We start from the raw sequence: 17,382 nt of genomic DNA, 5'->3' as shown, positions 1-17,382 counted from the left end.
ACAAAAACAAAAAAGCACCTCACATATAGAAATATAAACTCATGCTTCTTATGCTTAAAATGGTGGACAATTTTGGAAACTGGACTGAAATGGAGGACATGTCCTGGAAGGAAGAGACCAGGTCACACTCTCTCAGCCTCTGGGGAAGGCCATGGCAAACCTCCTTTGAACAAACCTAGCCACTTTAAAAGAGTTGCCATAAGGACCTGAAGGCACACAGCAAACCCCACAAATGCCTATGGGGCAATGCACATTATACACAGAAGCCACCCAGTCCCTGCTGCTCAGAGCCCTCCTCCTCCTCCTCCTCCTCCTCCAGAGCCTTGGAGCCTGACCTTCACTCCCCCTCCCCTTCCTTCTCCTCCTGGGGTTGTTTCCTGCGCCCGCCCGGGCCTCTCTTCCTCGCCCTTCCTGATAGTTCCAGAGACTGGCAGGTAAGGCGGCTCTGTGTTTGCCAGGCCTCTGCTCCCCCTTTTATACCTCTCCGGGCGGGCGGGAAACTGGGCTTCATGGAGGGCTATTGAAACCTGGAGGGACTTTGGATGGAGGGGGGGGGTTACTCCTCTCCGGCTCCCCCCGCCCCATAATCCTGGCTGCATCCACCCTAGAGAAATAATCCAGTTTCAGAGCGCTTTAACTCTTTTCTGGCTCAAGGCTATGGCCCACAACAAACTCCAACTCCCAGAATTCCATAGCCTTGAGCCAGAAAAGAGTTAAAGCGCTCTGAAACTGGATTATTTATGTAGTGTGTTGTGCACTACAATTCCCATTGGCCACCCTGAGTGGGGTTGATAGGATAAAGTGTCCATAGAGCTAAAGGTTCCCTCCCTCCTGCTCACTTTAAATGGTTTTTCTAGCCCTAAAAGTGAGTCTGGACTAAGGCTGAGCTGGGAAGAAGTGGCTTTTTCTTTCTTTTTTTGGAAAAGGCCTCTCAGAGTCCCCCACCACTCAGCAAGGCATTCTGGGAATTGTAATGGATGGTGTGCAACTTCCTGGTGGGTGGGTGTAACTATAGAAGTAGCTTTCAACGACACATAGCCCTGTTACGCTGGGATTTCAGTATGAAAGGGGCCTTGTAGCACCTTTGAGAAAGGAAGGAAGGAATTCTAGGATAAACTTAGACTTCCTCTCCTTCATTCATCTGAGGAAGTAGACTAGGGTCCAGTTCACACTGCAGAAATAATCCAGTTTGAGACTGCTTTAACTGCCTTGGCTCATTGCTAGGGAATCATGGCAATTGTGGTTTATTGTGGCACCAGAGCTCTCTGACAGAGACGAGCAGGGTATAAATACTCTAATAATAATAATAATAATAATAATAAATGTCTCACAAAACTATGGTTCCCAGAATTCCCTAGCATTGAGCAGAACAGTTAAAGCGGTCTCAAAGTGGATTATTTCTGCAGTGTGTTTAAGTCTACCAAAGCTTATACTACAGCTTCTTTCTCTCCATATCAAAGGTGGTTTGAATATAGTTATATTTCAGATGAAGGAACTGGCAAAACCACCTCTGAGTATTCCTTGCCTAAGAAAATCCTATGAAATTCATGGGGTTGCCATAAGCCCACAGGTGACTTGAAGATACATGTACGGACAATGAGAGGCTTGAGATATACTTGCCTCTGTAATGTTTCAGAAGTGGAATTTAGCATAAGACAGGATCAGGATAGGATTCACAAACTACCTGAATATCCATGTGGAAATGGTGACCATGTTCCCCCACTCAAACTTGTGGCCTTTGGAGTCTCTTCCAACACTATGATTCTGTGTTTTGTTTCCAATTTCCCAAGTTGAGCCTGTGCCTTCCCAGTATAGATGTCAAATTCAGTGCTTCACTGTGCTAGAAGAAAGAACATAAATAAATAAGATACTGATGAAAACAGAATCATAGATTCTGTACCATAGGTCCACACTGCAGAACTATTCCATTCTGAGACCACTTTACCTGCCGTGGCTCAATGCTAGGGAATTCCGGGAACTGTAGGTTTGCAAGAGATTTAGCCTTCTCTGTCAGAGAGCTCTGATGCCACAATAAACTACAATTCCCATTATTTCCTACCACTGAGGCAGGGCAGTTAAAGCGGTCTCAAACTTGATTATTTCTGCATTGTGGTTTGGACCTTAGATTCTATATTTCCTCAGTATCTTATTTAATTTCTATTCTGTCTTTCTTCCAGCACAGTGAGGCTTTGGATTTAGCATCTAACCTGGGAAGGCACAGAATCTCAAACTTGTCTAATTGGAAATACCATAGATTCATAGAGTTGAAAGAGAATCTATGATTCTGTATTTCCTCGGTATCTTATTTATTTATGTTCTTTCTTCCAGCACATTGAAGCACTGAATTTGGCATCTATCCTGGGAAGGCACAGGCTCTCTAACTTGGCTAATTGGAAAAAAACACAGAATCATAGCGTTGGCCTTCTAGTCCAAAGCATGTGCTAGAGAAGAGCCATCAATTATAAAAGAGTACTAGCTTACAGAGCTGTTTCTGGCATCAAATTGGGCAAAAATATGGTATGATTGGACAGTATTAGAAAGAGGTCGCTAGTGTCATGTCGTAAAAAAAATTTCCAGCCACCATGGAATCGTAGGGGCTTATGCAAACATACCTCATTTATCGTAATGAAATGCATGGAATGTGTTTATTGTGAGTTACATTTTAGTGTGAAAGGATTTCTTGTAAACTCTGTCTTCAGAGTCTTCTCAGGACAAGAGGTTGTATAAGGTGAACTCTCTACAGATTTGAGAAAGTGATGCACAAATCCTTTTACCCCATAAGGATTTTGGTGAAGTCAGTGTAGCTCCTCCAGAATAAATATCTTAGAGATTGTATTTAACTCTGTTTAAGATGTTGATGGGATTGTAGATTATTTAGTGAAGTGACTGAAATCTGTTTTAAAATATGAGCCAAATAAACTTTGAGTAAATTCAGACAGCTCTTCCATCTTTTTCCCTTAACAGATTGTTTTTTGCTTGTTTGTATGGAAAGAAAAGAGTCAAAAGCAACGATAGGAGAATTGGGCGAGGGAGGGTTCAAATTTAAGATAGTGTTGAGAATGAATGAGATAGGAATGTTGCACCAAAAAAAAAAAAGTCCCCAAAACTGGAATTGCCCTTACTTTGAAGGTCTTATTCCCAAATGAAAATGAAAACTTTCACTTAGTGCTTCTTCACACTTGATAATTATAGTGCTGATTCCACTTCAATTGCCCTGACAGCATCCTATGGAATCTTGGGATTTCCAATTTAAGGAGGATCTTTTTTTAAAAAATTCTCAGCTGGAGAACTCTTATAATAAACAAAAAACCCAGGATTCCATAGGGATGAGACCATGACATTTTTAACTTCATGCAAATAAAAATGAATAATTACTCTGGTTGGTACAAATGGCTACAAAGAGGATTCAAAAGTAATTACTGATTGTGTAAGACAAGTACATTTTATTTTCTCATCCCATCAGCAATTGCCTAATGCAGTTAGGGTTTATATGCAGTTAACTGCAGTGTTGCTGGCCATAAAATTACCAGTACCTTTTATAGAATGGACCTTCCTCTGATCTCTTTTAAAATACTATTCCACAGTGCATTCAGTCTGGGCTGTTTCTACACAGTTGATGCATAGGTGGTCTTCCAGGTCAGTATGGTACTAATCTAGTAAGAGCATGAAATACTATAATAGTGCAAGCCTGCCAAGTATCGCCTTGTAAAATATTGAGTCTTTAACAAAATTTATAACCACTGCAGGAGGAATATTTAAAGCACATTTAAATAAGACATTTAAAATCTCACCTCATATATTATGAACTCCCACTCCTTTAATGATCACATTCTAGTGTCCTGGCTGTCTCTTTCCCCCCCTTTGCCTCATAATTTTATTCTTTATTTTGTTTTTAAGGTACATTTTTCTATGGCAGCCAGTAAATGCAATATTTTTTATAATTGGTCTCAACTTTCTGACTGATTAATTCTAAAAATATTTGCATACTAGCAGTATAGGTTCCATTGGGATAAACAAATGCAAATAACTATGCGGTCAAAGGTGACCCAGGAAGTAAAGGGACCACAAGGGCCTTACAGTCCAAATCCCTGCCATGCAGGAATACACAACCCAAGAACTCCTAAAATAATCAGTCCAAACTCTGATTAAAGACCTTCAGAGCTGAAGACTCCACCACCCTCTGAGACAGTCTGTTCCACACTATCAACAGCTCTTCCCAATGTTTAGATTGAATCTCTTTTCTTGAAGCTTGAATCCATTGGTTTGTGTTCTGGTGTCTGGAGCAGCAGAAAACAAGCTTGTTCCATCTCCTACATCCCTTAAGATATTTGAAGATAGCAATAATAATAATAATAATTTTTATTTCTATCTTCCCGCCTCTCCCGATGGATCGAAGCGGGATCACAGCAAGGTTAAAATTACAATTACAATATTGCAGCATTAGTTACTGCATCATTAAAAACCACAGTTAAAAGAATAAAAACAAGAACATAAAAACATTAACATCAATCAATCACAGGGTCAGCTGGTCTTGTTCCATGCTAGTGGTCTTTATAGGAGGTCAGGAGGATAAGCGTAGCGAAAGAGCTCTGTCTTTACTGCCTTCTTGAAGGTTTCTAAGGATGTAACAAGGCGGGTCTCCTCTGGGAGTCCATTCCAAAGTCTAGGGGCAGCTATACTGAATGCCTTTAGGGAAGTAGAAACATGTTTGGATGCTGGTATCTCCAACAAATTCTTCCCACTTGTTCTAAGAGTGCGGGGCGGATTGTATAGGGAGACATACTATCATGTCACCTCATGACCAACTCCCAAAGTTATTCCTCATTAGGCTTCATTTCCAGACCTTGGTCATCTTGGCCACCCTTCTCTGGATATGCTCCATCTTGTTAATATAATAGTGCAACCCAATTGATAGTGCCAACTAGGGGCTGGTTTATGAAATCAGTGGGTTTGACATAAGTGCTGACTTACGTTATTCCACATTTAATTCAATGGGTATATCCTAGCAATTTGATTTAACCACAAAATTGTGAAGTTGGAGATATGGTTCAGAAAAAAATTGGGGAAATAATGCCAACTCAGGCTTATAAAAGTGTTCATAATCTGAAATTAGACAGTTTTAGCTAAGAGTGACCTCAGCTGCTGGCAAATAAAAATATTCAAACTGGCTTATGTTAAAACTAGATTTGCCATGGGACTGACAACTGTTAGCCCTTTCAAACCACAATATATTATTCATATTTTCTGTTTTTGGTAGTAAGTGACACAGTGGAATAGTGGGAATGAGTAGATATTCAAGAGCTATTTCATCATGACGCCAAAATGTAATGAAGACATTACAGTCAGTCAGCTGTATCTCATTTTCCTGATCAAACCAGACAATGTTATTAATGCACACTTTTACATGTGTAAAGAGCAGAATGAAACAATAGTACAGCAAGAAACTTTTCATTTTTCAGATCTGCTATTGAACCTCCCTTTAAGTCCCATCATTCCAGGAAGAGTGCACACATAAGTCCTAGGGACTGAGCTGCTTATGCTTGAGGGTGGTTTAGAAATTTCATGAAAAGGATTATGCCTCTCCACTACATAGAGATGCAAGAGTTCCACATATTGGGATGTTTCATGCATCGTGGCATCATGAATGTATTTTTTAAATTATTTCATATTAAATCCTGTTCCAAACTGAGGCTTAAGGTATCTCACAAGATTCACTTTTTTAAAAGTATTGCTAAAAACATAAAGACCTATGTTATGTTCAGTTATGTGATCGTTTAGTTATGCTAGCATTTCTACATTATCAGAAATATTGCAATGATGGTATTCAGTCTTTTTTTATATACCCCAAAAGCAAAACTTCTTGAACTGAACTAGCAAGGATTTTCATTCAATTGATATTAAATTGAATAAGCTCTGATAATTATAATGGGTTGAAAGAAGTGAAAAGCTACAGCTATTTTTAAAGGTGCATTAGGTCCCCATTGGAAGCTTATTCCCAAACAACCATTTGAATAAAAAGGTCTTGTTCACAAAGAAGGGAGCCGAGTTAGCACCACTTGGAAAGACTGCTCCCTGCAGCCTGGGGCTAGCCACTGGGAAATCTCTCCTTCATGCCCCTACCAAAATGTGTTGCTAACGCTCTTGCAACCAGGAGAAGATAATATAGGAATTTTCATTTGCATTTTACACTGGAATGTGATATATGTAAATGTGAGTCAGTTGCATTTTACACTTGTCTACAATATCTGAAAAAACCCTGGGTTAATTTATGCTTATCTCATTTTTGACAAATGAACACAAGGCTGCATGAGTCTCTTAGACAGAAAACCACACTTTGTGTATAGATATATATCTGTGTGCGTGCGTGCATGCGTGCACGCCTTCAAGTTGCCTGTTGACTTATTGCAACCTCTAAGTTGCCAGTTTTGCCTCTTCCTTCCTTTGAAATATAGGCTGGTATTCATTGGTGGTTTCCCATCCAAGTACTAATTTAGAAGGTAACCAAGTGCTTAGCTTCCAAGATCAGATGGAACTTGATGCCTGTTACCTGATGCTAAATGGGATAATTGGAATTGTGTTTTCATTTTTAAAGTACAAATAACAGAGACAGAGCCCTGGTTAAAAAACAAAACAGAGGCCATGATGTGCAGGGGTCCTTTCGTCACCTTATATTTTCCAACACAGTCCTTGCTCCTATTAAGTATCAGGAGAAACCCTTACTGCTGTATCTGAATAACAACATAAAAAAGGATTAGACATAAAGAGAATTAACAATGATGATTTATTTGAAACTAATTAGTGAGTTTCAAAACCAATTTTCATGTTTGGGGTGGATTTACTTTGTTCTAAGCATTTGCTTTGACTGAAATAGTGAATGAAGGTGGGTGGTACATAAATTACTTTCTTGTACTTTCAAGGAGTTAATTTTATGTATTCATTTTTCCATTTTCAATTTCAAATTAACTATTACAGAGTGTAAGAGGTTAATGTTTTCTGTTTCCAACTAAACCATCCACACATTATTAAATATTTTAAGAATGTCTAGCTTGATAAAAATGTAGTGTGAAATGTCATTGTTGTAGATTATGATTTCTGTCACATAATGAACAAATTCTTCAGCTGGAATAAACTGATGTTTTTCCATTGATGTTTTTCCATTGATGTTACTGGAAACTCACTCCATCCAATTTCAGGGAAAGACATAATAGAACTGTGGCCCAGAAATCTGGATTTCATATGTTTGTTTTCATAGTTGGAAAAATGTCGGTCTCTGTACAAAGATGCTTTTACCTTCATATATCTTCAATATAGACATTGAAAATTGTTGTATTCCTAGTCCAGGAATCTCTGACCAATACAAAGGGCTGGAAATAAGACATTTTAAAATATTGGTAATGGAAAGCAACATCCGCAGCTACCTCATGCAGTGGGCCCTTGGTATCCACTGGGATTTGGATCCAGGACCTGCCATGAATAACAAAATCTCTGGATGCTCAAGTCCCATTACATTGGACCCTTCCTGTCTATGGAATCTGTATCCATGGATTCCGAATAATCAAAAATTATAATAAAAACACTCAAATACAGTATTGAAAAAATAGAGTATTTTAAAAAATACAGTTGGCCCTCCATTTTCAGAGGCTCGCACATATTCAAGCCTCATAGGCTTGAATGGGGCGCTCCCCCCCCCACCATTGGAAATAGCAGAGGTTGCCCTCAGCAGATATTTGAGTGCGTGGAACCCAGATCCGTGAGTTAGGATGGGCGACTGTACATACAAAAAGCAATACAGGACATCACATCTCCCTGGCCCTACCTAGTTGCCTTGCAAAAGGACCATGGTTGAGGCTGGACCATCTCTGCTGCAGAAACACCCCAGCTGCCTACCCCACACTGACACTAACTTCCCTCCCTTCCTTTGTGCCCCACGATAGAGGGAAGTGAGTGTTAGGATGGGGAGGTGAGGTATGTGAACAAATTTCAGTGTCTCATGCTCTGCAATGCTTGAAATTCAGGAACTAAAGGATAATTTCATTGGAGGGCAGAATTCTTACACTGAGGGGTAATGTCCTCATAGCTGCATCCTTAGAGAGGCACATGCAGATCCTAAGTATGTTTGGAATGTGTGCTGCTGTTCAGATGGCCCTGTGGATTTTAGGCTATGCCTTGATCCATAAAAAACTTGAAATTATCCAGATATTTGTGGATTTCAATGGCTTCCCTGTGCATCCTGACATGGTAGTGGTTTCAACCGGAAAGAGGAAACCCTTAAAGTGAACAAAATTTGGCTACCAGTCCTGAGGAAGCAAAATAAGGACTCAGCAAATGCAAATGGGAAACCATTCAGAATCAGGGCCTTTCCCAGCAGATAATGACATTAATCCTCTTTTGCATTAGCCTCCCAGCCTGAGGCCATCCATCAGCACAGAACAATACACATGCAAATCACTCCTGCATTCCCAGGCTCACACAGTATATATAGACCCACTTTTTCCAGGCAAAGCATTCTCTGAAGATGCCAGCCACAGATGCTGGCGAAACGTCAGAAAGAAAATTTTCTAGAACATGGCCACATAGCCTGAAAAACCCACAAAAAACCAATAATAATAATAATAAATGAAAGCTTCTGTCCACCCCAGCTAACTGGAATCAGTGGATGCTATAAAGTTCAACCTAATAATTTTTCAAGGAAAAAATTGTCCTTTCTATAAACCAGGGGTGGGAACCATGCAGCTTTTCAGATGTTGGATCGCAGGCCCCAGGAGCCCTAGCCAGAACAGACATTAGTAAGGAATGCTGAGGGCTGCATTCCAACAACATTTGGAAAACTACATAATTCCCACCCTCACTATCTAAACTTTAAACTAGCATCATAAATATGTGCTCTTCCAGGAGTGACCAACAGCAGGACAGTTGGTACCTGGAAAGCCACTGGATGAGCCATGTTTCAAGCTTGTCCTGTTCAATTAATTTTTTAAAAAAACATAAATTGTTGCTCTTTTGGTTAATGGAGTCTGAGGGGAGCCTGCAACCTCCCCTTTTTGAACCAGAGCAGGGCTGAAGCAACCTCATACCGCGGCCCCAAGCCGGCCTTCTGAGGGCACAAAAAGGAACTGCAAAAAGCAACTCCTTTTTGTGCCTTCAAAAGGGCACCATAGCTGCGGCAGCACTGGACGCAGTGCCAAAGATATGCCATGACGCCGTGCGCCATCTGGAGCAGCGTGCAGCATTAGGGCACCCTGGGGCAGAGTTAGGCATGCATCGTCAGGACGCCGTGTCCCGACTCTGCCCTCAGGCCAGCCTTTCAGGCCAGTCTGTAAAGACCCTAAGAAGCAGATAGACGTGTATTCTGGGCCAGGTAAATATGAGCAGAACTTCAGACCACCACTGAGCCTAGGTCTCCATGTCGCAAACAGGGCAATGCAGAAGTGTCTAGTTGGCTTATCTTGCTCCAGCCACCAGCATTAGCCACTGTGAAAGAAGGTGATAAGAAAGAGCAGCATGGAGAAGGCACAACTTACTAAACTGTTCAGCTATTTCATTTATACACTTCTTGTCCATCTTAAATCCCCTAACTGCCTAACATGTCTAAGGCAAGCAGCAGGAGTTGTCAAGAGTTCAAGGGAGGGCATACTTGCATGTTTCTTCCTCTGGATATGTTTGAGTGGAGGTGTTTGTATATGAAAGTGGCTTTGTGTATGCATGCACATGTGAGCACATGCACATATTCAGGGTGGGTGTTCAGTGCAGAATTATTTTCTACACATTTTATTTCTTGTCCATATATTTATTTTATTACTGTTGTTGGGTTTTTTTGTGTGTGCCTTCAAATTTTTTCCAACTGATAGTGACCCTCAGACGAGCCTATCATGTTTTTTTCCCTGCAGATTTGTTTAGAAGAGGTTTACCCTTGCCTTCCCCTAAAGCTAAGAGCATGTGACTTGCCCAAGATCACCCAGTGGGTTTCATGGCCAATTTGGGAACCCTGGTCTCCACAGTTGTACTCAACACTCAGACCACTATGCCATGCTTGCTTATTGTGATCAGTATTTGGGTTGGCATTTTTTGCTATATTTCATGCGGTCTGGAAAGGAGAGCCTGTTCCAATAGTGTGGTGAGATATCGTTACCAAAGCATGCTGAATAAACAGAAGTCTTTCATTTTTAAGATAGCAGTTAAATGTCTACAGATTCATAGTACAATGAATGGGTAAAGCAGCCAAGGGCTGAACAGAATTCCCAAGGAGTCAGATTTGCAAGATGTGATACCACATGCTGCTAGAATTCAATGACACGGCGATGTTAGTCTGGTTCACTCCATGCATCTGGGGAAGTATACTTACACCTAAGAAAAGTTTTACAGTGCGCCCACATAAGGGAAGGGTCAACTGTACTGCCAACTTCTTTTTTTCTCTCAATTATGAATGAATGAATGAATGAATCTTTATTTGTATACCGCTATTCCCATGATGACAGCGGTTTACAACAGTAATAAAAACATACCGAAACTACAAAATCCAATAGAAAGAAATCCCCCCCACATTAAACAATACAGTACAGTAATAAAAATATCCATCATTCAATCACAGTTAAAAACAGTTAAAAACCAAAGCACCAATTACATCCAATACAATACAGCAACACAAGGGGAGAAGAATGGAATTAAGGAACATGGGGGAAAGCTTGACGAAAGAGGTGAGTCTTTAGATTTTTCCTGAAAGACTCCAGGGAGGGGGATGAGCGGAGCTCGTCAGGCAGAGAGTTCCAGGTTTGCGGGGCCGAAGCAGAAAAAGCCCTATGTGCAGACACCACATATCTTGTATCAGGGACTCTCAAAAGTTGTTTCCCGCCCGACCTGAGAGTGTGGGGCGGATTATATGGAGAGAGGCGGTCTTCCAAGTACCCTGGGCCCAAGCCATTTAGGGCTTTATAGGTAAAAACCAACACCTTGTATTGCGCCTGGAAGCGAATTGGCAGCCAATGAAGATCTTTCAATACCGGTGTTATATGGCTGGCTCTGGAGTTGCCAGTGACCAGCCTAGCTGCCATATTCTGGACCAATTGTAGCTTCCGAGTTTGGTACAAGGGTTGCCCCATGTAGAGTGCATTACAGAAGTCGAGTCAAGAGGTTACCAGTGCATGTACCACTGTTTCAAGGTCCCCCCGGCCCAGGAAGGGTCGCAGCTGGCGTATCAGCCGAAGCTGATAACAGGCACTTCTAACTGTCGCATCCACCTGAGAAGTGAGGTGAAGCGACGAGTCCAGAAGCACACCCAGACTGCGAACTGTGTTCTTCACGGGGAGCGTGACCCCATTTAGGACAGGTGGAAAAATTTCCATCCCCGGACCAGGGGAACCTATCACAAGTACTTCCGTTTTCTCTGGATTCAGGCTCAGTCTGTTTTCCCTCATCCAGCCTTGAATTAGATTCAAAGGCCTTACAAGATCCCTGATATTGTATACCAGATGCTGTAAGGTATGCTGAATACCACATGCTGTAAGGTATAAGGTGAGGGGGGAGGCAACAGTGGGTATAATCTTTCTAAAATATCTTTCTATAGGATTCATAGTATTCAGAGTGCTTAATTTTGCAACAACTGCTTGGTTCTTGCCTTTCAAAATCATGGTACTGCTAGACATCTTTAAACCAATATAATGCACTCAGTACCAATACTATGCCCCCAATAACAAAATACATATTTATTCCAGAACGCTTGAATAAAACATTAAAAACAAATAAATGGAGGCTAGTGTAGCCAACATGGTGTAAAGAGCCAGTGTGGCGTTGTAGCCAAAATCTATGTAGGGGAATTTTAATTAGCTCCAATTGAGAGGGAGTCGGCCACAAGGACTTTACGAAATTGTCTTCCACCTGTATACCAACAGACTGGTGGATCTAGGAAATGATGCAGAGGCAGACTGCTCCAATAAAGTATATTTTATTTAAAGGGGGAAAATCACACAGCATTTCACTATCACACACTCATTCATTCAAGGCTCAGGAAATCAGGGGTGAGCTTGGAAAAGATTTGAGGCAGCACTACGGATGATACTTACTATAGATGAGGCTTGCTTCCAGACTCCAATTGGGTGAAATAGGTTGAGACATGGCCGTTCCAAGAGCATTGGTTGAATGGAAGTGCCGGAACTAGACTAGAGATTACAGTGACATAGAGTCCCCATGAACTCTAAACTAGCACACTGAGGGGAGTTTTCCAGGGGTTTTAAGGGCTAAATTAGCCCCTGGGAAAAGGTGCTGAATTATCTGCGGTGAGGCAGTCTGGTCTGGCAATAATCAAGGGAAACGTGAAGGGAGTTGTTGATAGCCGTCTCATCAGGTGAGACATCTAGACTATCATCGCCTATTCTTCTGATTATGGGAGGTGATATTGATTCCATTAGCAACTCCCAAACTACCTGTTAGGCTAGTCCGAGGGGTATTGTTCTGTAGAGGTCCCATGAGGCTGACCTCATTTGAGTGTACATGTCCCACCACTTTGGGGATTATCGTGGGCTGCAAAGCAGGGTCCATCTGGAGTCATGTGGAATACCACACACAACAAAATTCAGAAAAATGCACTATGGCTAACAGCATAGTGGTTTGAACATTGGTCTATGACTTTGGAGATCAAGGTAAAACCCTCTGATGGGGATGTCTTAGGGTCACCATAAATCGGAACTTACCTGCAGGCACATAACAACAACAAAGTACATAATACTAAAAGAGTGTAAGAAATACTTTTTTTAAGCAGAATCTTTCTTCCTTCTAGCCTTTCAACAACATGCTTTTTCTTACAGCCCTGACCTGAATAGAGGTGTCATCAGAGCAGAAGTAATTCCTTTATCATATGAAGATCAACCAAGAGAAGGCAAAGATGTGGACTGCAGTTGCTAAATATTTGTTAAGACCGAAGATCCGTCAAGATTGTTCTCGGACCCTGCTGCAAGCACAAAAGGGCAAGTTCAGTCATCGAAGGCATTTCTCTCTGAGCGGGAGGCCTTGGCAACATTCATCTGGGATAGCACAACCAGTTCAGGCCTTTGGCATGAGCGCAGCCATCCAGAATGTGGAAACTCTAGAGGCAAATCAGTTTATCTGTGTTCACTGGGAAGATGGGAGTAAAAGCCTTTATCCTTTCGTGTGGTTACGAGACAACTGCCAATGCCCTGACTGTTTTTTACACTCTGCTAAAGCACGCAAACTGCTTCTTGAGAATCTAGATGTCAATATTCGGGCCAAATACGTTGGCGTGACAGAAAGGAAAAAGGTAAACTGTATGTGTATGTGCATGCATTTTGAAGCTGTTGTTTTCACACTCTTGTATATTAATTTGAGCCCATATAATATGTTTCTCTTTTATGTGGCAGCATAAAATGGTTTTAGGGTCTAATCCTACACACCAAGGTGTATAGGCCTTCTGTCAAAGGATTCATTCCCTCCAGAGTAATCTCTCAGGATATGTATACTGGCAGTTGGTAGAGTCAGAGTTTGCAGCAATAACTTCTGTCTTACAACTCCCAGAATTGTTCCGTAGCCATGCTGGCTTGAGAATTTTGAGAACTATAACCCAAAAAGTAACTTGTACAAGCTTTTGGCAGCACCTAGTGGTAGAGAGGGACAGAACCAGGAGTAAATGAGCTGTTTCCTCTTTTCTTACTTTTCGGTCTGCCCCCACTCACCTCCTCCACTATATAGTCACAACAGTTTGATACCGTAGTGGAACCTTGGTATAGCTGGGGTTTGGTTCCAGGACCTCCTGTGTGGATACTAAAATGCTCAAGTGCCATTAAATACAATAACGTAGTAAAATGGTATTACTTATGTATAAAATGGCAAAATCAAGGTTTGCCTTTTGGAATTTATATATTTTTAAAAAGTTTTCAAGCCATGAATGCTTGAATCTGTGAATAAAGAATCCATGGATTTGGGAGGCTCACTGTATTCTAACTGCCATGGATCCATCTATAGAATCCTGGGATCTATACTTGGGTGAGATATTTAGAATTTTCTTCTGGAGAACCATACTGCTATAATTCAGGGGAGTGCACTAGAGCTCTCTAATAGGGAATTATGAGTATTTCACTAAACTACAACTCCTGTTCCATAGGATGGAATAGTTAATATGGTACAAAATTGTATGACTGTGGCTGTATCCACACTGCAGAAATAATCCAGTTTGACACCACTTTAACTGTCATGGCTCAATGCTATGGAATTCTGGGAATGGTAGTTTGTTGTTGTACCAGAGCAGTGACAGTTAAAGTGGTGTCAAACTGGATTATTTCTGCAGCGTGGATGCAGCCAAGGCAGAATAGCATCTCCCTCTTTCTGTATGTATATTCCATTCACTGTTCTATTTGTCCTCTCACTTTCCTCACAAGAGAGCCACTTAGGTAGAGCCAGGTGGTGCTTGGAGGGGTTTGAACTGATCACTTGTAGAAAATTTTTAAAATTAGCCCAGGGGTCATAGGTTGCCATCTTTTCACATTGCACTTAACTGGGTGTTGAATAAGTGTCACTGAGCACAGTGGGACTGACTTTAGAGCAGGTGTGCCTAGGACTGGTTAGAAATGTTGGGTGCTTTGTACAAAGACTTTGTACCTGTACATTCAGTTGGATTCTTCCACAAGTAGAAAGGCTCCTTCCCTCAGCAAGAGGCTTTTGAGTGACTTGAGCTTTTCTACTGGTTAAAAGGAGAAGGAGGTGATGCTTGCCAATCCCTGCCCCCCCCCCCTCATGTCCCTTGAAAAGGGCTTTGTGGAACAGCAGGGAAGTGGAACTGAAGAAGGAAGAGGAATAAGTGAAAAAAAATACTTCCCTCTGTTCCTTCAACAGAGTTTTCTTTTTGCTTTATACATTAAGGTATGCATTATATGGCCAGATGACCACACCAGTGAATTTGAGGCTGAATGGCTGAAAGAAAGATGTTTTTCTGAACAAGCAAGAGCAAATGTTCAAGAAGAGTTGTTTTTATCAGGTAAGGAGTCATCACCATCTCAGTGATTTGTACTGAGGCAGCTCAAAGTTTCAAGGTATGTACCTTCAAGTTGTCTGTTGACATGTGGTTATTCTATGAATTTCACAGGGTTTTCTTCCACAAGGAATACTCACAGGAGGTTTGTCTTCCTCTGAATATAGTCTGCATTACCTGGTATTCTCTGGTGGCCTACCTTCCAAAGGTTTGGTGTATTCAGGGTATTTAGTCAACTATAGTTTTTAATAGCATGGACTAATTATTTTTAAAGAGGTTGAACCACTAATATGAAGCAAGAAGACCCCATGTCCACGCCCTTGAATAGAAGAAATGGAAATCTATATCTTTACAAGAAACCTGGAGGTTCATGAAAGAACAAAGAACTCTATGGAGATGTACATCTTGATGATCCTATATACGGTACTTTAACCCACTTTGCTATTGTGGGTACTTTATTATTCCAGACATATATTCCAAGTCTGGTTTAGGGAAAGTGCAGCCACACCAGCGCCCCCCAGTAATTCTCTCCCCACTAGGTGTTTAGGGCCAGCTTTGCCACTTTTAAGGGAAACACATCATTTTAGATAAGGCAATTGCTTCGTTAGATGAACTCGAACTAAAGTAAAAGTAAAAGAATTAAGCATTGCTGCCAACCCCTGTTCTAAATGCTTCCAGAGAGATATAATAATAAAAGATATGGAGTCAGATTTAAAACCTTTACGTTCTGTGTCGTTTCAATGAGAATTTGAAGGGGTCTATAGTTTTAATTTATTCAGCACTAAAATTATCATGCTGAAAAATACACCAAGAACTCTATCAGGTTTAGCTCCATTTATCTGATGGTGCCTATGATTTGTAATTTTATGATGGCATATGTTTCTTATCTTACAAATAAATAATTGTTATATAATGGTACAACATACCATTAGAAATCTGGATTGTTTGTTTCTGTATGAAAGGCACTGCATCAGGGGAACATAGCAAATGTATCCTTTTAAAAATGAAAAAAAAATCAGTGTGACATATGAAATCTTGCATCCAGCCCATTAATGTGGAACATCATAAAGCAGTTTTGCAAAGGGTCCTGGGTTATTTGGAACTTTATGCAAGGTTCCTCAGTAAGAAGATTATTATGATTTCTCTGAAAGGCCATGATATTATGATTATCTATGGCGGGATACAAACCGCCGCTTTGCGGCGCTTCCCCGCCGCCGCCGTTTGCTGCGCGCGGGAGCTGCAGCAGCCAAACCGCGCGGCTCCCGCGCGGAGCAAAAAAGAAGCTCCATTTCGGAGCTTCTTTTTGCGGCGCCTCTATGACGTTGCGAGGCGCCTGGCGCGGACTCGCGACATCATAGGTACCGCGACACGTCTGGACGCTATGCGTCCAGTACGTAAAGATGGCGGTGCTCATGTAGAAGGGGCGCTGCCATCTTGTACGTATATAGGATACGTACTAGGGTTAGGGGGGTGCGGAAGCACCGCCCCTTCCTAACCCTAGTACGTATCCTATACGTACTATATGGCGGTTTGTATCCCGCCTATGTTTCTCTGAAAGGTTATTCACCCTCGAATTCTCTGAAAGACAGCCATAACTATTGATCTTCCCCTCTAGTCTAAATGATCAGATAATTTTTGTTGTTTCCTAGCATGCAATCCTAATTATATGCTGTGATGATGATGAAACCCAACACATTTGTCTTGTGTCCTTCAGAAACAAAGCAAAAATTAATCTACATAGCAGATCATGCCCCAGAGACCTTTTCTCTGGCATGAAAAGATCCTGTGATCCAAATGTGCCTCAGCAGACATGTCATTCTGAAAAGTATGAAAGGCCCCCTTGAAAGAAGACTCTAACTCAGGGGTGGGCAACTGCAATTGTTGGATTCCAGTTTTCACAAGTATATTGCCATCGCTGTATCAAGGCACGCAGGGCATTTGCAACCAAAAATTGTTCCAGAATTTTCCCTCTAGTTTGCTCTGAACAGGACATTGTCTGTTTCTGGACTGCAGTTGTGTTTGGGGAAGTTGTGAAACTTAAATGATAAACTGTTTTAGGTGAGGTTTTACTTCCAAATTGGAGGGGTGAGGGCCTCGTGCAACCTGTGGTTTATCCCTGTTCCACTTCTGCGCCAAATCAGTTTTGAGAGGCAAGACAAGGTAAGAAGAAATTGTGAAGTAGGATCAACTTAGGACTGTGATTGTATGACATGTTTGTTATGTATATATTACTTTATGTGAGCTCAGTATTTATGTGGACTTTCCATAAAACAGACATTTCCATTTACAATTTTGGAAGTAAAAAGGCAAATTCTAGGCCAAACAGCATTAAAAATGATACAAACTGAAAGAAGATTGATTGATTGATTCTTGGTGTCAGTGCCCTGACTTTTTCTGATACATCAAACACA

General features: G+C 41.3%; 1 protein-coding gene across 2 annotated transcripts in view; it reads left to right on the top strand.

The window, feature by feature from the left end:
• The first annotated feature begins 363 nt into the window (after positions 1–363).
• Positions 364–17,382, top strand: part of BBOX1 (gamma-butyrobetaine hydroxylase 1) — a 54,006-nt gene continuing 36,987 nt past the window's right edge. For both annotated transcript variants that reach the window (XM_089521332.1, XM_089521331.1), the window contains exons 1-3: positions 364–434; positions 12,798–13,267; positions 14,863–14,977. In XM_089521332.1, the coding sequence (XP_089377458.1) occupies positions 12,848–13,267; positions 14,863–14,977 (535 nt within the window). In that variant the 5' untranslated portion in view covers positions 364–434; positions 12,798–12,847. The remainder of the gene's footprint in view (positions 435–12,797; positions 13,268–14,862; positions 14,978–17,382) is intronic.

This window comes from Sceloporus occidentalis, unplaced genomic scaffold (genome assembly GCF_023333645.1).
Source record: "Sceloporus occidentalis isolate IW3139 unplaced genomic scaffold, rSceOcc1.0.p SCAF_4, whole genome shotgun sequence".
NCBI classification, from domain to species: domain Eukaryota; kingdom Metazoa; phylum Chordata; class Lepidosauria; order Squamata; family Phrynosomatidae; genus Sceloporus; species Sceloporus occidentalis.
This window is presented reverse-complemented; position numbering and strand designations above follow the sequence as displayed.